Raw genomic sequence first — 20,896 nt, 5'->3', positions numbered from 1 at the left:
GCCTGGTTGCCTGGTTACGAGATCATCTGTCGTGAGCTGGGAGAAGGGGGCTTGGCTGGGGAGCCGCGGGAGGGGGAGTCGGGACATAGTGTCTGCTGCTGGGAACGCAGTGAGTACATTTGATCGTGTCTGATTCCCATTTATATTGTGCCGGACAGCCCACTGCCCAGCTGCCCGGTGGACGCCTCGGACCGCTGGGTTTTTTTTGATGCATGAATGAAGACTGGGAAGTGGGCCAGGACTTGGCTCACGGGCTTCTTCATCATTTATTAGCTTCTAGTTTTAATTGTTTCCCGACTTCTTTCCAGAGATCTGTCTAGGAAGCCTCGTCGGGTCTCGCTGCGGGGTAGAGAAGCCAGGGGCGGGCGCCGACTGCAGAGCCTCGGCAGCGCTGCGGGGCGGCGGGCGGCCAGGCCGGTCCCGCTCAGGCCGGCAGGTGTTGGCGCCTACCGGACGTCAGGTGGCGCTGCGTGGAAAAGGGGTACAGGTGTGAACGGTCGAGGCCTGCCGTCCCTGGGGAGGAGGGGCGGGGTGCCGTCGCGAGGAAACTTACCTGCATTCGGTCTTGAGCGCCACCTGGGCCAGGTTTTGCGTCCCGCCTGGGCTGTGCGGCCTCGGGCGGATGGCTTTGCCTTTCTGAGCTGTCGGTTGTCCCTCTGGAATCCGAGGTGACCGGCCTAGCGAGGGTCAGTGAAGACGGGCTGAGACGCTCAGCAGGTGCTCGAGGAGGGCAGGCCACTGTTTTTGGGGTGCTGCGTCCCAGGGAAGTGTCCCGGGCTTCAGGGTGGGGGTAGTTGTGGGGTGGGGGGCAGCGAGGACAGGTCACCAGGCTGTGGGTGTGCATTTGCCTTCTGTGTTCTGGTCTCATCTGTGAAGTGGGGCTACTAGGGGGAGCCCCACAGAGGCTGCATGGGGAATGTTGGGGGGCCCTGGCGGCTTCTCTTTCTTCCCTTCCAGAAGGAGCCCTGGGCCAGAGTGGGCTGGCGGTGCTGGTGGCCGTGATGCGTTAGGCAAGGGCCACCCAGGAGGCAGGGTCAGAAACCAGGGTTTGGCTGACTCAGCATGTGTGTGACCTGGGGGATCCTCGCTCCACACTAGGCAGCCTCAGTTTCCCCGCTGGGTACTGTGGGAGGGCTGGATGACCTTGCTTGTTGCCATCTCAGGATCTGGGTGGCCTTAGCCTCAGGTTCCTATGAGCTGCAAAACACCACACACCTCGTGGGATTGCCGTCGGGAGAGATGGGGGCCTGCTGACCCCATGCCCGGGGAGCGGCCTGTCGGCTCCCGGGGCTGTCGGCGTGAGGGGCGGCCGGCTCCGTGGTTAAGGCCACAGGCTCTTAAGCCAAATCGTGCAGGCCCCGGCGTTCGCGCCTTTTTACGCTGGTCCTCGGGCTGGCCACAGAAACCCTTTGAGTCTCGCTTGTCTCCCTGTAAGACTGAAATTAGCTTGCTCTCAGGGGCCTTGTACAGACCCGGAATGTCACACCGAGGGACAGGTCCAGAGGAGCCGAGCGCCTTGCCTCGGGGTACCCCGCGAAGAGCCGAATTGGGGCCACTTTGGAACAGGCACCCCTTGTGTCAGGTCTGCTGCTCAGACACATGGAGCTGCACTGGGCGGTGTCCTGAGGGGCCCAGAGGATAGAAGGCTGGCCTCCGGGCCCCACCCCTACGGCGGAGTGATGGTCCAGAAGCCCCGGCTCCTTGTCAGGCCTGTCCCAGCACACCTGGGCGGCTCTCGTGAGCCCGCGCAGCGGGCCAGGTGGGGTTTCAGCCATTCCCTGTCACCTCTGCTGCCAGGGACAGTCCGGGGCCTGGAGCATTTGCTTTGCGCCCAGGCTTGAAGGATGGGGGGACAGGTACCTGGTGTGGCAGCTCGGCCACCGGCCCTAAGCTTTCCAGTTTTGCTGCTGCTTCATCATGTTTGGGAGAAGGATGGTGAAGACCCGACGCTTCCTATTTTCTTGGGAACTCATTGCGTTTACGATTTGCTGCGGGGCTGTAGCGATTGGCAGAAACCATCCAAAACCGCAGGGCCCTCGTTCACGCTGACAAGCTTCGGGGCCAATCAGAAGGCCGGATCTCATTGGCATAAGGAAAGGATTTGGGGTGGCTGCAGGAAGGGGGAGGGGAATAACAAAATCCTTTGATCTGTCAGCTTGTTTCTTGAACATGAGATTGAAAACCCATTTTAGATTTGGGATCTTTAAAGGCGGATTCCTTCAGAAATTTGGCCAAAAGTATCCGAGGCTCGATTTTCCCCCAGGTCTGCACTGGAACTTATGTTAGCGGTGGGGTTCGCAAGTGTGTGTTCGATTACTGTTTCTTCACTCCTTTATACTTATTCTGTTAGAGTTGAGCTTAATCACTTATTTTATTTTTTTTTAAAGGGAAACGTTTTTATAGAAGAGAGTGGTAAGAGGATGGGGCGGCGGGGAGGTCACACCTCTCCGGCACGTTGTGCCAAGTCGATGCTTATGATTCCCCTAGAAAATAACGTCCTTTTTTAAACTTGCTTTTAACACGCTGCCCTTGGCATCAGTTCCAGGCTTTGTGGACGGCCGGAGACTGTGTTTCCGACGATGGGTTAAAGCAAGCCCTTATTGAAAAGCATTCTCTACTTAATTACATTTCCTTCTTCTGGAAGCTATTTTAATTTTTTTTTTTATAATCACATGTTAATTGTGTATTAGCGGGGCCTTTCTGATTAGTTGAAAACATAATGAAACCTTTGTAAACAACACAGAGAGAAAGAACGCGGGAACGTGCGGAGCAGAGACCAGCCGGTTCTCGAAAAGGAACGGAATAGGCGCATTTCTGGAAGCCGGGGAGGGGCGGAAAACCGTAGTACCTGGAAGTCTCTTTTTTGCATGCTGGCTCCCCGTTCGAGGGCTGGACCACGGCCACTCATCAGTGAGGGGCGATGGGCTCCCGAGCGCTTTCTCTCCCCCTCCCTCCGAGCTGCACCCTGCTGCCTTCCTTTCATTCACTTATTCACTCACTTATTCACTCCCCACTCATTCATTCATTCACTTGTTCATTCACTCGTTTAGTCATTCATTCGTCGGTCCGTTGGATCATTCATGCACTCACTCTTTCGCATTCTTACCCATGTAAGCAGCTTCCTCGGCTGAGGGCTGGCCGGCTGGATAAAAGGCTCTTTACAAGCCGCTCCAGGTCCTCGGCAGAGGCATTCGCCCCAGCTGTGGAGCAGGAAGCGCAGCTCAGCGCTGAGCTCCCGTGTTCCTGCTCCGTGGGCCCCAGGACCCAGCCCCGCCCCCCGCCCCGTGGCCCTGAAATCGCCCTGTCCCTTCGGTCCACACTTCAGCAGGTCCTGGGCGGCAGGAGGGCGAGGGGAGCCATGGGGCTGGCCGGCGGGCTGTCCCCGGAGCGGGCGACATTGTTTTATTTTTCTGTTTTATTTTTCCGCCTCTTAACAGCTCCACTGAGAGCAGCAGCCCCAGTTCGCGATCCCTATTGTGGCGAGAGGCGGCCCCCCCCCGCCCCCCCCCCGCGCCCCCCAAGCCCCGCTCTGCTCCCCCCTGTGCAGGGCTGGCCTGACTGACGGGGGGGGGGGGGGGCGGGGGGGGAGGGTCTGCGGTTCTCAGGCTGTGTGAGGGGAGTGTGGCTGGGGCACTTGAAATGAAAGTGCCACTGTGTGCAGAGCGCCAGGTTCGCCGTGCGCGCTCCAAGGAAACGCTGCCAAGACAGGGCCGGGGACAGCCGCCAAGCAAAACACACGCGCCCCGGCCGGTGGAGCCGGCGCGCTTCTGCACACGGAGGGAGAACGACTTTCTGGTTTGGAGTGTTTCTACGCCGCAGAAGAGTCGCTCCAGTGATTGTTCTAAAAATATGCTGGAGGAGACACGGTCTCGAAGGCCTCGGGATTCTGAGAGGTCCCTGATTGGCCTTTTTATGGCATCTCCCCAGATCGAGTGCTGAAGCGCGCGTGGTCATCCTCCCCGGCCTCCCTCCCCCCGCAGAAGTGCCGCTGCGGCTCTAGAGTGGCAGACGCAGCAGAAATCGTTTTTTTTTTTTTTTTAATCTCTTCGACTTCAGGAAGTATATTTGGGTTTTCATGTCCTGCAGCCTCTGTTGCAAGGCTCACATCTGAGCAGCCAAATCTAGGGCAGCCCCTGAAGACCCTGCATCGGGGGCTGGGCCTGGTTCTGGCGGGAGGCGGCATTTGGCGATGGCAGGGGAGGGGAGGGGAGGGGGTGGTGCTGACGGCGTTTAATGCCCCTGCCCCCTCTGCCTGCTCAGGCCGGTATCCCCCTGCGTAAGTCACAGCGCCCTGGGAGTCCCAGGTCTGCAGCTCCAGGCAACCCCGGAATTCAAATGGTGTCTATGAAGATGAAACTGACTGGGATCCCACAAGTTCGCTTATTGCCAAAAGTGAATGATGTCCGCCCCTCCCCCTCTTTCTCTCCACCCTCTTTCTCCTCCGTTTCTCCTCCCCTGCTCACTCTCTGCCTTACCGCCGATTTCCCGCTTTGCTGTGTTTTGATAGGTTCAAGCCGCAGTGCCTGCGTGAAAAGCCAGTACTTTAGTGGAAGGGTCTGGCCCAGCACTGTCGACGTTGGAACTGGATAGTTGCTCGCTGTGCGGTGTTTAGCAGCATCCCTGACTCTAGCTGCTAGGTGCCTTTGGCTCCCCTACCCTGAGTCGGGGCACTCAAAAATGTCTTAAGACATCGCCAGTAGCTCCCTCAGTGGGGCAAAGTAATCCTCACTTGGGAACCAACCCCTGGTCTAGACTTTTTCCCCCATCCCAAACTTACAAACAGAAAAAGGAGAATATTATTATCTATTTTTAGGTTTATGAATAACCAATAATAACAGGGTGGAATCAAAGGACTTAGGAATTGAGAATGAATTCCCAGTGTTGAATTTTGCCCCTGAAGCGTATTTTAAAAAGAAGTCGCAGGATGATCCTGGTTGGAGGGTCAACCAGGTGTGGCTGATGGCGGGGGGGAGTGTGTGGTGACCCGTTCCTCACAGTCATGCCTGCAGGAGTTGGAAGGGTCAGGCAGTGTTGTGGCCAGAATCTGTACCTTCCAATAATCAAGCAGTCTTTCTCTAAAAAAATTTCCCTTGCTGAACTCATAAAACAAATCTGCTGGAATTAGGTAACTGATAATCTTATTGGTGAGTGGGGAATTTCTAGGAATTTGCCAGTGTTTCTGTCAACATATGATAGGACTTTCTCAGTTTTATTGCCCTTCCTTCCTTCCTTCCTTCCTTCCTTCCTTCCTTCCTTCCTCCCTTCCTCCCTTCCTCCCTCCCTCCCTTCCTCCCTTCCTTCCTCTCTTTTTCTTCTCTTCCCTTCTTCCCTTAGAGAGAGAGATATATATATTTTTACCCTGGTGAGGAATGGCTTCTAGCCTGCTCAAAGGCAGCACCTCGTTTTGATGACATGCAGTAACGATTTCCTAGAATCGTGTTCTGTGGCTTTAAATGTTGACTCATTGCCGGGGCACCCAGTAGGGTCAGATGCCAGGTGTCATTTCATCCATCGGCAAACCCATCTTCGAGAAATCTAGAGTTAAGTGGTCAGTGGGTTTTGCGCTGGGCTTCCTTGCCACGCTCTGTGGCGGTGTGTGCGTGACAGCGATTTCCTGGGCTCAGCCAAAACCTTCATGCCGCTGCTGGCTCTCTCACCAGCCGGCCAGCCTTGCCAGCCTTGAGGGGCGGGCGCCGTGTGGAACTCACGGGGCAGCCCCTCCCCTGGGGCCTGGGCCTGCCGGCTTCAGGTTCTCTCCAGTGCAAACCCGGGCACTGTCAGCTGGGGCTGCAGCTCTCCTTACCCACCCCCCACCCTCTCTGTCCCCTGCACCGCGTCCTGCCCCCGCACATTGCCTCCTGCCCCTCGGCGTCGCCGCTGTTTTCGGCTGCCCTCGCGGGGCGGGCGGGCGGGCAGCCCTGGGACAGCGCCCGTGGCCGTGGGCGGGAGCCGCTGGGCGGCCGTGCTGGGGCTGCTGGCGGTGGGTGCGGGTGTCGTTCTCTCTCACGCGGTGTGCGTGTGTGCATGCGCGCGCACACGCACACACGCACGTACGCACGCACACACGCACCTGCACTTCTGCGTGCGTGTGTGGGGGCGGGGTGCTCGCTGTCTGTTTCCGGGGACCTCCTGCGGCGTCGGGCACATCTGCGCATCCTCCGCTCGCGCTCCGATCGCCGGGCAGCCGGGCAGCGCTCCGGGGCCCGGAAACCCCGACACTGGGCCGCGCCGCCCGGGGTGACCATCTCCGGGCTGCCGGCGGGCTGGAGGGAGCTGGCACGGTGGCAGAGGCGGAGTGCTGCCGACGTGCGCAGGTTTTTCATATGGAAATGTGAAATAATGGGGTGATTAAATAGAGCTGTATATTAAAGTACATCTGACATTAGAATTACCATAATGTGCTGTAGCCTCAGGCTGAGTACTTTATTTGCCATCTGCGTCGGCCCAAAATCCCCCGGGGAAGCGCTAAAATATTCTGAATAAACTCAGCTCGAGTTCTTATTGAGAGTAAAATACCATTTGTGGCACGTCGTATTGATTCGTCTTAATTGTGGTGCAGAAAAGAACATTCAGTCGCTGATGACTTTTGTGCTTGGTGACAAGCTGGCTGGAGTTACTCTAACACTGCAGTTGGTTAACCTGGACGGGCCAGCCGGGCACCTCGGCTCCAGGCAGGAGCTGCAGGGCCCCAGCAGGCTGGGCACAGCTGGGGCTCCCTGCCAGCCCGCTGCTCTCCTCCAGGGCGGGTGCTGGGGAGAAGGGCACCCATGGTGGGGGCAGAGGAGAGGCAGGCTCTGCCCACAGACCCTCCCCGCCTGCCCCCTCTCCCCGCCAGGCAGAAGCTCTGACCTGCCCTGCGCGGGTGGGGTGTGGGGGGAGGGGTGGAACAGGGAAGGCAGGGCTGAGGGGAGCAGGGGGGTGCCTTTCAGGGGCCTCAGGGGCTGTGGCCTCAGTATTTAAGAAAACAAAACCCCAAAAAAGGAAAGGAAAAGATCCCACCCACCCTGACCAACCTGAGCTTGGCCGGTTTCTGGCTGGTGGCCTGGTTGGTGGCCCTGTAATGAATGGTCCCTGCAGCCCTTCGGTGGGTGGGTGGGGGGTGAGGTGGGGGACAGCGCTCTGGAAAAGCATCAGAGGTGAATGAGTCGTCAGTGGGGAAACACTGGGCTCTCCAGACGGCGCTCGCTCATTCACAAGGTCCAGTTCTTACCCTGTAATTGCCTATCATTATACGCCATTTAAATATTCAAACATTCTCCACAAAGCTGGGGCTAGCATGTTTTTATTACAAATTCAGAACAAGGGAATAACCTTTAACTTCAGAGACAAATGAGACAAATTTACCGGTGCACGTCTGCTGTTTTCTTGTGTTTTATCAATCCCCGTGGACCGGAGCACTTCCGCCCCAGCGCCACCCCGGACGGTGCACATACGTTACTACTCGTTTGCAGTGCGTCGCTAACGAGTCCCCTCTGCATTAGCCGACCTGCATCGCGCGGGCCGCGGCTCTCCGTAACGTCAATTATCTCCTCACGGCTAAACGTACACTCCATTAAAACGAGATTTACGGCCCCTGCAATACTTCTTGGGGGCGCGATGGGGAGACTTTCTTGTGGATTTGAGGAGAGGAAGGACGGAGGCCTTGCCGGCGAGGGGAGCTGTGAGTTATGCGGAAGGGAGGCTTCCTGCGTCGGCCGGGACCTGTGCGCGAGGTGTGCACCTGTGCGCACACGCAGGTGCTCGCACACACCGCAGCCCACGTCTTGCTTCTCTTGCCCGTTTATTTCTTAACTCATTCCCCCCCCCCATTTATAACGTTAAGGATAGTTTGCTTTATGCCTCCCTTTCATGTTCTCTGCTTAAGTTCCCGTCCGTCCCCAGAGTTCCAGGATCCTTTCATAAAACCTCACTTTTGGGGAGATGGGGTGAGGGGAACAAAACCTCCCAGACAGATCCATACCCCGCCCCCAGAAGAGGGTAGGCCCTTTTTCCGGGGCGCCAACAGAAAGCTTCAAGGGGCTCTGACGATGCCCTCATCTGTTTCGAGGAGGACATCTTATTTCCAGTGGATTCGAGGGTCTTTCGCAAAGGGGGAAGCTCTCCGAAGATGACCTTGAGAAATGCACCGAGGTTTTTGAGAATGTCGTGCATGAGTTTTCGCCGGCACAGTCACGCCACGGGTCCTGCCTCCGGCCCTTCCGTCTTAGTGGCAAACGCCGCCGCTCTCACTCGGCCCGCGTGCCCTGCGGCCGGCGATGTCGCTTCGTTTCGGGCTGGGTGGCTGTTTCCTGAGCCTGAAGGGCACACCTGGCCTGACCTCGGAATTGAGCAGTGGACATTGAGACCGCTTGGGGAACCCTGGGGTGTGTGGCGCCTGCAGCTGTAGTCCTCCTTTAATACTGCCCTGTCCCTCTGCGCGCCTGGATCGCCCCGTTCCTGAAGGTGGCTTCACAAGCCGAGATGGTATGGATGGGAAGCTCGATGGAATAATCAAACTCCTGCCGGAGAGGGTGCTTTAGAAGCCACCTGAAGGGTAGCAGGGATCCTTCTAGATTGGATTTAAGTGCTCTCTCTCTGCGTTTTCCCCTCCTCCCCGCACCCCGGTTTCATTTCTGTATGCCTTATGATTTCACGGTTCGGGAAGGGTGGGTCTGGCCTGAAACAAAGCTCTCCGAGGGGTTCACCTACCTCCTTTTGTCGCACTAAGATTTCGTTATACCAAACAGTTGATGACTCAAGTAGGTCTTGAGCGTGGGCTTGAAGATCTTCATTTTAAAAGAAAATATCAAAGTTTTCACTGTGACAAAATTGACAGCAGTGGCATTGGGTCTGTATCCAGCTAAGTCTCCCCGCGTGCCCCCCCGAGCCTCCGCAGACGAACCCTGAGCCTCCTCTGCAATGCCACCTCCAGTTCCGCCCCTCCGTGACTCGGTGGTCCCGCCACCCCGCCTCTGCTGGCAGGTTCTCCTGCCAGACGGGCGCCTTCTTCCTGAACTCAGCCCCGGGGTCTCCGCCTGGGGCAATCATCCCCATCCTCCCAGGCTGTTGGTCTCTCCTCGCTCTGGGTCCTAGGCCCTGTGGCACACCCTTGACTAGTGACCTCGTGGCCCTGACTTGATGTTTGTGGGCTCGTCGACCTCCTGCACTGGACCGCAGGCTCGGTGAGGACACTCACCTCTGCGTCCCGCGCTCAGCACGGGGCCTGGCCCAGAGCAGATGCTGCACGCGTTTGTGGAGCAGGGAAGGAGGGGGGGCGGAGGGAAGGAGGGGGGGCGGAGGGAATGCATGACCGGGGATCAGGGCGTCCTTTCACCCTTTGCTCTCACGGTACGACGGGGTGTGCGGTGCCTCGGCCGCCATCCTGATGCGCTTTCCGCCGTCCTTAGGAGAAGAATCAGAGCCCCCGAGAGCAGGACGGGTTCCTCGCCCTTAGCGCTCGGGTGTGGGTTCCGGTGGCGAGCGTGGGCGAGTGAGCTCGGCCCTGCGCTGGGGACTCTGGAGCGTTGGGCCGCACCGGCTGGAACGCCCCCGGCATTCTCCGCAGACCTGCGCCTCTCCGCGCACTGCCGGTCCCCGCTCCTGCCCCGTCTCGCAGCACACGGAGCTGCTTTCTCTCCTGTGCGCTGCTTTCTCTCCTGTGCGGCGTGGGCGTCTGGGCCCCCTGCGTGTGCCCAGGCCGTGCCCGCCACCCCGCACGCCTCCCTCCTTGACCTGGGCGGGTGCCGTCCTCCCCGTGTGCGGCCGTAACTCACCTCCACGCGGCGTTTCCTGCCTGCCCCCTCCCTAGGTGCCCTGCAGTCACTTGGCAGGTTCCTCTGTGTCTGCAGCTGAACCTACCCCTGCTCCCCGGCCCCCACCTGTGGCCTCCTGGAGCGGCGGGGTCGTGGCTGATCCCTGTGCTGTGCCTAGCGCCTAGTACATGGTGACCAGATGGGCGGCCAGTGAATGAACAAATGAATGAGAAAGGCATGCGGGACGAGGTTAGCTTTCCTTGGCTTCTCCCGCTTCCCAGGAATGCCTCTTCTGTTCGCAGCGCGATTCACGGGTGTTTCTGTGCGCGCCCGGCGGGCTGGGAGACGTTGGGTCTTTCCTTCGAGGCAGTGATGAAGGCTGGAGGCCCAGTCCCCCAGCCCGAGGGGACACCAGGCATCGGGAGTGCTAAGTTCACCTCTGCCGCACGGGCACTATCGGGGTAAATGGACTGTCTCCCCACACTTAGAGGCTAAGTAGTTTTTCTCGCTGTGTCAGGCGCCTTTATTCTCAGCCGAAGGGCGAGTGGCATTTCCTGCAAAGCCTGCAGCTGCCTTCGCTGGCCAGCTCGCTGGTGCTCAGGGTGCAGCTGGGATGATTTGCCATGGCTGGTTCAGGCCTCTCCCCAAAGCCAGTTAGGCGGCGTCTGCGGTCCCAGTGGAGGGGGCAGCCACTCGTGCGTCCGGGCACAGACCGGGTTCTCAGTCTTGTGGGTCAGCTCTGTGACCCACAAGCTCTGTGACCTTGAGTCCCCCCCTCACTTAACTGTGATGAGCCTTAGTTTCCCTTTTCTACAAAAATCTGGATTAAAACTCTCTTCCTAAAGCCGCCGTGAGCATCCTACTGAGATGCCAACACTGGCACGTGCGGGTTGGCTGTGAGCTGAGCACACCATGGTCAAGGGCAAGAATGACAGTATATGTGGTGATCGGCATCCAGCAGCATTCCCAGAATGCAGTGGGTGGAGAGATGGGATTCTGCTTGGGCTGCGTCTGAAAAGATGTTTTTCAGGTAGAGAAGGGAAGGTGGGTATTCCAGGCAGAGGAAATGGCAGGTGCATGAGGTGTGAAACCGCATGGCCCCAAGGGGAGGACCAAGGGGGGCAGTGCAGAGGTGGCCAGCAAGTCTGCCCGGCTCCTGCAGGCTGAGTGCCTGTCAGCTCTGCGATTTGCGGAGGTCGCCGGCCCGCTTGCCCACTCCGCCCGGAGCGGCTCGAAGGCGGGCAGTGGCGGTGCCGTGGCGTCTCGGTCTGTCGGGCGTCACCTGGGCTCCCGGCATGCTCCGGTGGTCGGCACGCAGCCGGCTGGGAGCGGGGGCGCGCCAGGTGGGGGCTCCGCCCAGCGTGCCCGGGAGGCGGGGCCGTTCGTTGAGAGCGCTGAGCTGGAGGTGGCGTCGCCTGCAGGGCAGACCGCGGAGCGGGGCGGGTTCCTCCAGACCTGGGCAGACGCCCTTGTCCCGGGGGTGATGGCTTCAGTGGCAGAGAACATGGTGGGGGGGGGGGTCGGCGGGGAAGCAGACAGACAGAACCCACCATCAGCACAGGCCAGCGACAGTTCCGAAGCAGGTACACGTTAGCCGTGCTGGTGGCCAGTCCCAGGGGTGGACGAGACCAGAGTGATCTCTGTCCTCGGGGAGCCTGGACTCCAGCCCAGACAGTCAATTTTAAGTAAAAAACCCAAGGCCAATAATGTCACTGAGCAACTTACCTCAGTTCTGGGAGTGCCCTCTATCACCCCTGTAATGGTCACCTGGAGAGTCATCGTGAGGAACAGACAGAGTGGGCCAGGTGAGAGGCCGGCACAGGGCAGGTCTGCACCCCCCCCCCCATGTCCGGCCCTCATACCCACCCCTACCGATGCCCGGCCCTCGCTATCCTCCCTCCCTGACCTCCTCCCTCGCAGCCTCCTACTTTCCATTTAATAATTTAGAGGGTTATTAGGTGTTTGCGTGTCCCCTGGAATATGAGCTGCGCGCCTAGCTCCCAGCAGAGGACCCAGTGGGGAACAGCTGCCCAGCCCTGTTTGCTCAGCGCGTGAGTGAAAGGCAGGTGTGGTCACTGCTCCGAGGAGGGCACACACTGCTGCCTAGTGTACTGGTGCCGTCCGGCCCGGCTCCCCACGTTTGGGGCTCCTGTGCGCTGGGCTGCAGGGCCGGCAGAGAGGCGCAGTCACACCCTACACAAAGCAGTGGCCGTGTGCGGCGCAGGCTTGAAGAGGATTCTGAGGCCTGGAGGGGGCTGCGGCACGGCAGGGTGGGGGTGGGGGGCCGGCAACGTCTTCCACGGGCACCGCTGGCAGGGCGCTGGCTCTGCCGTCGAGGCCGGCGGGGACTTCCTCGCCAGGCAGACCGTTTATCATCAGTAGCAGCACCACGCCCGGCAGCACCGCCGGCAGCGCCAACACCCAGCAAAGTGCGCCTGTTACTTTTCCACGAGATACCAGCCTGATTCCACCGAGCCGCTGCAGTTCTAGCCCAAAGCACCCACGTCCACGTTTTAGCTCGCTGGAACCGAGGGTCAATCCCGAAGCGTGCACGTCTACCCCAGCCCCTACCCAGGTCGGTCCCTGGGCTGGGGGCGGGGGGCAGGTCTTCGGACCCGGAGTTATGAGCACAGCGTCATGCTCAAGAACACGGCGGCTGTGTGGCCTCCGGCAAATCACAGTCTCCCTTCTGATCCTCAATTTGCTCGTCTGTGAAATGGTGCTGATGACAGGTCTGACCTCAGGGGCCGTTGGGAGCCTCGTGTGCGGTCACTGGTGCTCAGCTGTGGCCCAGCTTGTGGTAAGGATTTAATCGTGGTTCATTGTCACTGCTGTTATTATCCCTCCCTTAGCTCTCCCTTCTCTCTCTCTCAGAGAGGTTGTGCGCAGAAATAAAAAAATTCTAAAACTTATAAAGACCCCCCCCAAGGTGGCCAATTGACATTTTCTTTCTGGGATCATGAAAGGCGAGATCGTTTTTACACTCATAAGGGGTCCGCTCATTTAAGGGAGAATAGTGATAATAATTATCGTCACGTTGGAGCTGTGGAGACAGCGGCGTTAGCAGTTGTAGGTCCTGAGGAGGGTCGGGTGGGTGGCCAGTGAACCTGGCCCTCTCCTTGGGCACCGAGCGCCCTGAAATGCAGAGGGGGGAAGGGCCTGCTGCAGGGGACCCTGGGCTCCACCTTCCTGTCCCTGGACCTGCAGCCTGGCATCTCATGACCCCTCCGCCAGGGGCTGAGTGGCGTGTCGCCCCTCGCGGGCTCACTCACGCCCTCTGTGAAAGGCCTCCCCTCCGGGGACAGGCCCGTGGGGAGCGCGATCGGGTCCCGTCGAGGGGTAATCGAGGCCCTTCGCCGGGAGGACACACGCGGTGTGGCAGGAGAACCTCCCCGGGCCGTTTGCGGCATGACACGGGGTCTGACACGTGCAGAGGGCGTGACCGGCACCTCGGGGGCAGCGCTGTGTGCCGGGCGGGGGCAGAGGGCGGGGCTGGGGGGGGGTCCTTGCCCTGCCGGCGGTGGGGCTCTGCCTCTCCGAGCTTCCGTTTTGCTTCGTCCCATGCCAGCAGCAATGCTGTCCTCGCCTGGCGTCCCTCAGAGGCCGTGCGAGTAACCACGACGTGCCAAACCCACTGTAAGGTGCCTTGCAAACCGTGGAGGGCCAAGACCGGTTCTTATGTCCGAGGGGCAGGCTTCCCATTGCTGCCTCTGGCTCTTGGGGGGGAGCAGCAGGCTGTCTGTACCAGCTGGGCCCTGCCTGAGCTGGGAGCAGTGCCTCCTTGCTTCCTCCGAGCAGCAGGGAGCCCTGACGGCTCCCACAGGCAGGATGCTGAGTCTTCTGCTCAGCACCGCTCGTCCAGGAAGCCGGGTAAACGCCCGCTCTCGATTATGGCCTTTTCACGGAATAAGGAGTCAATTAAAGGTGTGTTTTTTACCGAACATCCCTGATATTATTATTAGTATTATTAGAGTCACTGACATCATAAGAAAATTATTTAAATGCTCATGTAAAAAAAAAAAAAAAACCTTAATAGTAGGGGGGGCGGTGGTAGCATTTCGCTGCAGGAGTCCAGTTTCATGTCGGTTCCCAAGCGTCAAAATAAAAAATGATGTTTCCTCAACATTTGCAAGTTACTGCTTCCCTGGAGCCTCTGATGCATTAGGCAGGCGGCATTAAAGTTCCTCCAAGGTTTTATTACCGCTAGAGTTACCCGGAAAGGCATCGCCGAAGCATCCGCTGCCAGGTACGAGATGGGTAAGAAAGGACGAATCATGCAAAGCCTCAAGCGCGATGTCTGCGGTGTGCCGCTTTATCGGGTGTGTCCACACTCAGGGTCACACCTGGTCCCCCAGCCTTCTTGGGAGGCAGGTGTAGTATTTCTGTTCTCCCGATGAGGAGTTCAAGGCTCAGACAGGTCAAGGACCTGATGGACTTCACTCTGCTGGCATTGTCAGGGCCGAGGCAGGAACCCACGCTGCCACCCCGGCCCCTCATAACTGGGGGATCGCAGGGAGGGCCCGGTAGTCGGGGAGAACATTCGGGGCTTCCTTCAGAGCCAGTAGAGCCAAGACGAGCCAGCGCGGGCTCCTGCCCGCTGATGTTAAACGTGTCTGAGGAAGGGAGGGAGGGAGCCGGCTAAGACACTGGGCTAAGGCGCTGGGCTCCGGGCGGCCGAGCCTGACAGAGCGCTCCGAATGCGGCTGACGTTTCTAGGTCTGTAGGCCGGGTCTCGTGTCGCTGGGTGTGTCGTCTCAAAATAATCTGGGCACCGACGCATCCGTTTGGAACCTCGGCAGCCGCAGGAGCGGCCCGGTGGGCAGTGGAGTCTGTCTGGGCCCCTGGGGAGACCTCACCTCGCAGGGCCTCCAGTTCACCTCTGGGCAGGTGGCCCTGAGCTCCAGCAGGGTCTGGTTGACTGCGAGGGAACCTCTGAGGTACTGGGGAGGGCAGGCGAGGGTCCTCGGCGGCATTTAAAAATGAGCTGTTAGTGAGTTTTTGAACAGAAAGGTGTTGAGGGGCTCTGCACAGACTCTGACGTTGTTCAGTTCATAAAAGGGAGCAGCCCGGTGCCCAAGGCCACCAGGAAGTGGTCGTGTGGAAGTGAATGTTTTATTAAAAAAATGGAGAGGCGGGGGGTGGGGGTGCGGTGGGAAGAGTAGGAAGACAGCGTTCTGGGGGGGGCCTTTGAGGGCCAGGTGATTTTTTAAACACTCGCAGGCTGTCCGATGCGGGGAAGGCCGTCGCTTGCAGTGCGCCTCTGGGAGCCAGAGCCTTTCAGGGGCGCAGGAGAAGGCGGAGTGTACTCTGCCATGACAGGGGCCCTGGAGTCCCACTCGGTGGATTCTCGCAGCTCCTCCCCACCTGACGGTCAGGACAGGCAACTTCCTCCTTGGGCTGCTCCTGGTTAGAAGCCTCTCCTCCGCCTTTTTTTTTGAACAAGAAGTGGAAACATCTGAGTGCTTTCGAACATGTCGCTGCATGCTTCCCAGGCGCTGCCGTTTCGAGTTTATGTTTAAAAAGATGTTTTCCTCGGCCATTCCGGCTGTGGAGCTGCCTGCGTCCCCCACCTGCCAGGGCGTTCCAGATTTTCTTTCGATAGCCACATCCCTCACCAGCCGTAGAACTTTCTAGAAAACATCAGAGTGAGAAATAGGAAGTGCTCTGGAGACACTCACGGAAGTGAAGATGATGACCAAAGAGATTGGGAGCGGGGAGGGAGGCGGTCCGGCCGGGAAGCATGCAGCGCCGGCTGCCACAGATCCGTCCGTCAGGGCAGCTCTGGCCGCAGAGACGTGCTCTTTAATCTGAAGATCCGTGACCTTGTGGGATGTGGCACTTCATTTGTGTTATTAGCTCCCGTGCCAGACAGGGACTTTTATTTATCTTCTTCTTATTTACTACTTATTTATTCTGCCTTGCTCCAGAGAAGGGTTTGAGGAGGACTCAAAAATATGGCTTCTGGCCAGCTCTCCTGTGAAGAGTTCTGTCCCCTACGCACATGAACTGATAAGCCGAGGCCAGAGGAGGCTGCCTCAAGGAAGCCGCTGAGCCGCGGGCGGGCGGGGAGGGCCGAGGTCGGGGTGCCGGCGAGGCCTTGTAGCGCCCGCAGTGAGAAGTGTGGCCGCCCAGGCCCCTCATAACCCCCGGGGGGTTTCCAGGCGGGGGAGGTTCTCAGGGGCTCCAGCGTGAGGAATGGAATCACCCAGGCACACTGGGAGAGGGACTCGCCCAGACGCCCTGGGCAAAGAACGTGGCCTCCGAAGTTGTCCCTGAGCTGCTTGCAAAGGCGAGGTGGAGCTGAACTTCGGCGTTCTCTCTTCCGTCTCCCTCTGTCCATTTTCCTCCCCAGCGGGCTCCTCTGCACCGCGCACGCGGGGCCGGCAGCGGAGCCCAGAGCGGACACCAAACTTGTTGCTGGTGGCGCATGTTTCTGGCCCAGTTGGTTCTGTGTGGTCTGGGAGCACTGAGGCCCTGTCCTCTGCACGGCACGGTGCTTTTCCGTGACATCACATGGCTTTGGGGCCCAGTCCCCGTGGAGCTGTTACGCTTAACCAACCTGTACGGAATTCAAGGTCCCCGGGTCACTTAGTTTACTACCAAGGGTGCAGCCTCCCTCACCCCAAAGTATAATCTGTGGGTGGAAAACAAAAATAAAATAAGCCTCTGCACGGGCTTTCGGAGGTTCTAAATGGACCGGGGGAGGCCGAGGTGGCCCACTGTGCCTCGCATCACAGGCTGACCCTGGGCGTGGTCACCAGGGAGGTTGTGGCTCCTGGACGTCGTCAGAGTTAAAATCTTCCAGGCACAGGGAAGTTTAAAAATGCGAGGGGTTCTTCGAGATCGCGGCCGTGATGCCTTGTTCCCTTTCCCTTCCTGGCCAGTGAGCAAATCTGGCAGTACGAGGCAGGGCCTGCCCGCGCCTGCCCCGTTCGTGGGAAGCATTAGGGGAGGTTCGGGCTGGAAGAGCCGCCGGCTTCGCCCCCGGCTTGAGGGCAGCACCCACGAGACGGGTTCTGGAGGAGATGTTCGGCCTCCATTTTGTAACTTCCCCAGTGACGGGCAGAGACCAGGACATTCTGACTCGGTGCCATCGCCGTCCGTGATGCTTTGCGCCCAGTGTCACCGGAGCCAGTGTGTAACAAATCCTCGCTTGCCGCCATTCATCCCGGCTGCCGCGTCAGACCTGACGTTCTTTTATTCAGTCGGCATTCTGGCACAGGGACTTCGTGTAGGCCAGTGGCTTCCCCCCGCCCCTCCGGAAGGGTCTTCGAAGGCCGGATTCCACGCGGCGATTACGGCGTGTGAGCCCACACTGCTGTATGAAACCCTACATTTTCCTATAGCTAAAATCCCAAACGATGTAGGGGGATTAGCCCTTTCCCTTAAAAAAGTGTTTGCAAGGTGGTTCAGCTTGACGTGTGTTTTTAAGACTTCCTTGGGTCAGAACTGCCTAATCGGTAGTTCTCAAGGGAGGAGGGTCGAGTTTGGCCTCCCAGGGGTCATTCGGCAGTGCCCGGAGAGGTTTTTGACCTTCACGGCTGGGGGAGGGCGTGCCACTGGCTTCTAGTGGGTAGAGGCCAGGGTTGCTGCTGATCACCCTACAGTGCACAAGACAGGCCCCGCCACAAAGAATTATCCGGGTCTAAATCTCGATAGTGCCTTGGTGGACAACCCCTGCTCTAGCTAGATAGTTGCCAGGTGAAGAGAGCCCCGGATAGCTGAGGTTGGCCCTGGTCACCTTTTATGTAGCCCACCTGATGTCACTATTACTGGAATCAGGCATTCTCACAAACACAGTCACCTGGCTACCAAGATGATGGGAATAAGACACCTTTTCTTTAGGGGCACAGACCGAGGCCTGCGGAACCGGAGGACCTTGCTGAGGTCCTGCGGCGGGTCCGGCCTTTGCCGAGGCCACCTGCCCACAGAGCTCACTTCTTCAGCTCTTCCGGCCAGGCAGAGACACACTCGGCCTGGCCGGAGAGGCTCCAGGTCTCACGTCTGGGCCTGCCGGGAGGTGGCCCCCGCTGCCGCCTCGCTCGGACGCGCCTCCAGGTGAGCGGCCCCGCGGCGCACAGGCCCCGTGCCGCTTCTCACGCTGTCTTCTCTGCCTCTCTGTCCGTGTGTCTCCCCAGGTAAAGATGAGCCTTCCAGCTACATTTGCACAACATGCAAGCAGCCCTTCAACAGCGCGTGGTTCCTGCTGCAGCATGCGCAGAACACGCACGGCTTCCGCATCTACCTGGAGCCGGGGCCGGCCAGCAGCTCGCTCACGCCGCGGCTCACCATCCCGCCGCCGCTCGGGCCCGAGGCCGTGGCCCAGTCCCCTCTCATGAATTTCCTGGGCGACAGCAACCCTTTCAACCTGCTGCGCATGACGGGCCCCATCCTGCGGGACCACCCGGGCTTCGGCGAGGGCCGCCTGCCCGGCACGCCGCCGCTCTTCAGCCCGCCGCCGCGCCACCACCTGGACCCGCACCGCCTCAGTGCCGAGGAGATGGGGCTCGTCGCCCAGCACCCCAGTGCCTTTGACCGAGTCATGCGCCTCAACCCCATCATTGACTCGCCCGCCATGGACTTCTCGCGGCGGCTCCGCGAGCTGGCGGGCAACAGCTCCACGCCGCCGCCCGTGTCGCCGGGCCGCGGAAACCCTATGCACCGGCTCCTGAACCCCTTCCAGCCCAGCCCCAAGTCCCCGTTCCTGAGCACGCCGCCGCTGCCACCCATGCCCCCCGGCGGCACGCCACCGCCGCAGCCGGCGGCCAAGAGCAAGTCCTGCGAGTTCTGCGGCAAGACCTTCAAGTTCCAGAGCAATCTCATCGTGCACCGGCGCAGCCACACCGGCGAGAAGCCCTACAAGTGCCAGCTGTGCGACCACGCGTGCTCGCAGGCGAGCAAGCTCAAGCGCCACATGAAGACGCACATGCACAAGGCCGGCTCGCTGGCCGGCCGCTCGGACGACGGCCTCTCCGCCGCCAGCTCCCCCGAGCCCGGCACCAGCGAGCTGGCCGGCGAGGGCCTCAAGGCGGCCGACGGCGACTTCCGCCACCACGAGAGCGACCCGTCGCTGGGCCACGAGCCGGAGGAGGAGGACGAGGAGGAGGAGGAGGAGGAGGAGGAGCTGCTGCTGGAGAACGAGAGCCGGCCCGAGTCGAGCTTCAGCATGGACTCGGAGCTGAGCCGCAACCGGGAGAACGGCGGCGGCGGGGTGGCCGGGGTGCCGGGCGCGGGCGGCGTGGGCGGCGCGGCCAAGGCGCTGGCCGACGAGAAGGCGCTGGTGCTGGGCAAGGTCATGGAGAACGTGGGCCTGGGCGCGCTGCCGCCGTACGGCGAGCTGCTGGCCGACAAGCAGAAGCGCGGCGCCTTCCTGAAGCGCGCGGCGGGCGGCGGCGACGCGGGCGACGACGACGACGCGGGCGGCTGCGGCGACGCGGGCCCCGGCGGCGCGGTCAACGGGCGCGGCGGCGGCTTCGCGCCGGGCGGCGAGCCCTTCCCGGGCCTCTTCCCGCGCAAGCCGGCGCCGCTGCCCAGCCCCGGGCTCAACAGCGCCGCCAAGCGCATCAAGGTGGAGAAGGACCTGGAGCTGCCGCCCGCCGCGCTCATCCCGTCCGAGAACGTGTACTCGCAGTGGCTGGTGGGCTACGCGGCGTCGCGGCACTTCATGAAGGACCCCTTCCTGGGCTTCACGGACGCGCGCCAGTCGCCCTTCGCCACGTCGTCCGAGCACTCGTCCGAGAACGGCAGCCTGCGCTTCTCCACGCCGCCCGGGGACCTGCTGGACGGCGGCCTGTCGGGCCGCAGCGGCACGGCCAGCGGCGGCAGCACGCCGCACCTGGGCGGCCCGGGCCCCGGGCGGCCGAGCTCCAAGGAGGGCCGCCGCAGCGACACGTGCGAGTACTGCGGCAAGGTGTTCAAGAACTGCAGCAACCTCACGGTGCACCGGCGGAGCCACACCGGCGAGCGGCCTTACAAGTGCGAGCTGTGCAACTACGCGTGCGCGCAGAGCAGCAAGCTCACGCGCCACATGAAGACGCACGGGCAGATCGGCAAGGAGGTGTACCGCTGCGACATCTGCCAGATGCCCTTCAGCGTCTACAGCACCCTGGAGAAACACATGAAAAAGTGGCACGGCGAGCACTTGCTGACTAACGACGTCAAAATCGAGCAGGCCGAGAGGAGCTAAGCGCGCGCGCGGGTCCGGGCGCCCCGCACCTGTACAGTGGAACCGTTGCCAAGCGACAGAATGCTGACTTGACACTTGCCTCCGTGTCACCGCCGCCGAGCGCCCCGCGTGTCCCCGGGGCCCAGGGGAGGCGACCCTCCAACCTAACCTGTGTCTGCGAAGTCCTATGGAAACCCGAGGGTGATTAAGGCAGTCAAAATTGTGGAGCCTTTTAACTGTGCAATAATTTCTGTATTTATTGGGTTTTGTAATTTTTTTGGCATGTGCAGGTACTTTTTATTATTATGCTTTCTGTTTAAATTCCTTTAAAAGATTTTGTTGGGTATCCATCCCTTCTTCATTATTATTATTATTGTTTGTTTCTTTTTTTTTTTAAAAAAAGAAAAACCCGATAGTAGCCTGAGAAATGACTCGCAAGCAATGTAGAGGGGAAGCATATCTTTTAAATTATAATTTGGGGGGGCGGGGCGGGCGCTGCTTTTTTGAAATTTAAGCTAATAAGCATGTGTAATTTCTTGTGAAGAAGCCAACACTTAAATGACTTTTAAAGTTATTTGCCTTTTTATTCCTTTTTTTTTTTTTTGGTCCTGAAATAAAAAGTGGCATGCATTTTTATTTTTAATTTTGAGGGGGGGAGGGGTGTTCAGCGGATAACAATCTTTAAAGTCGTAGCACTTTGTTTCAGAATCGGAGTGGAGACTTAGCACTGATGACGGACCTGAATAACAAGCCTTTTCTGTGTTGATTTCAACCCTAACATTATGAAAGGGAAACTCGGAGTGGTAGGGGAGAGCCCTCCCCTCAAAACGATTCAGCACTGCTGGAGAAATAGGCGTTTTTGAGGGCTGCCCGGGACGTGGCCAAGAGCATTCTGAAATTGTGCATTACCAGCAGATACTATCCCCTCCCTAAAATGTGGGTGTGCCCTGCGATGCCATGATTGCTATTTGCTGTAGAATAGGCTAAAGAAAAGGGGCCG

At 59.5% G+C, this 20,896-nt stretch overlaps 1 protein-coding gene across 4 annotated transcripts in view; it reads left to right on the top strand.

The window, feature by feature from the left end:
* BCL11B (BAF chromatin remodeling complex subunit BCL11B) overlaps positions 1-20,370 on the top strand; it is an 89,006-nt gene extending 68,636 nt beyond the window's left edge. For all 4 annotated transcript variants that reach the window (XM_036239216.1, XM_036239214.1, XM_036239215.1 and 1 more), the window contains one exon: positions 17,870-20,370. In XM_036239216.1, coding sequence (XP_036095109.1) covers positions 17,870-19,917 — 2,048 coding nt within the window. In that variant the 3' untranslated portion in view covers positions 19,918-20,370. The remainder of the gene's footprint in view (positions 1-17,869) is intronic.
* The last annotated feature ends 526 nt before the right edge of the window (positions 20,371-20,896 follow it).

This window comes from Rousettus aegyptiacus, unplaced genomic scaffold (assembly GCF_014176215.1).
Source record: "Rousettus aegyptiacus isolate mRouAeg1 unplaced genomic scaffold, mRouAeg1.p scaffold_m13_p_3, whole genome shotgun sequence".
Lineage (NCBI taxonomy): Eukaryota > Metazoa > Chordata > Mammalia > Chiroptera > Pteropodidae > Rousettus > Rousettus aegyptiacus.
The sequence above is the reverse complement of the archived record's forward strand: the minus strand, read 5'-3'. Positions and strand labels throughout refer to the sequence as shown.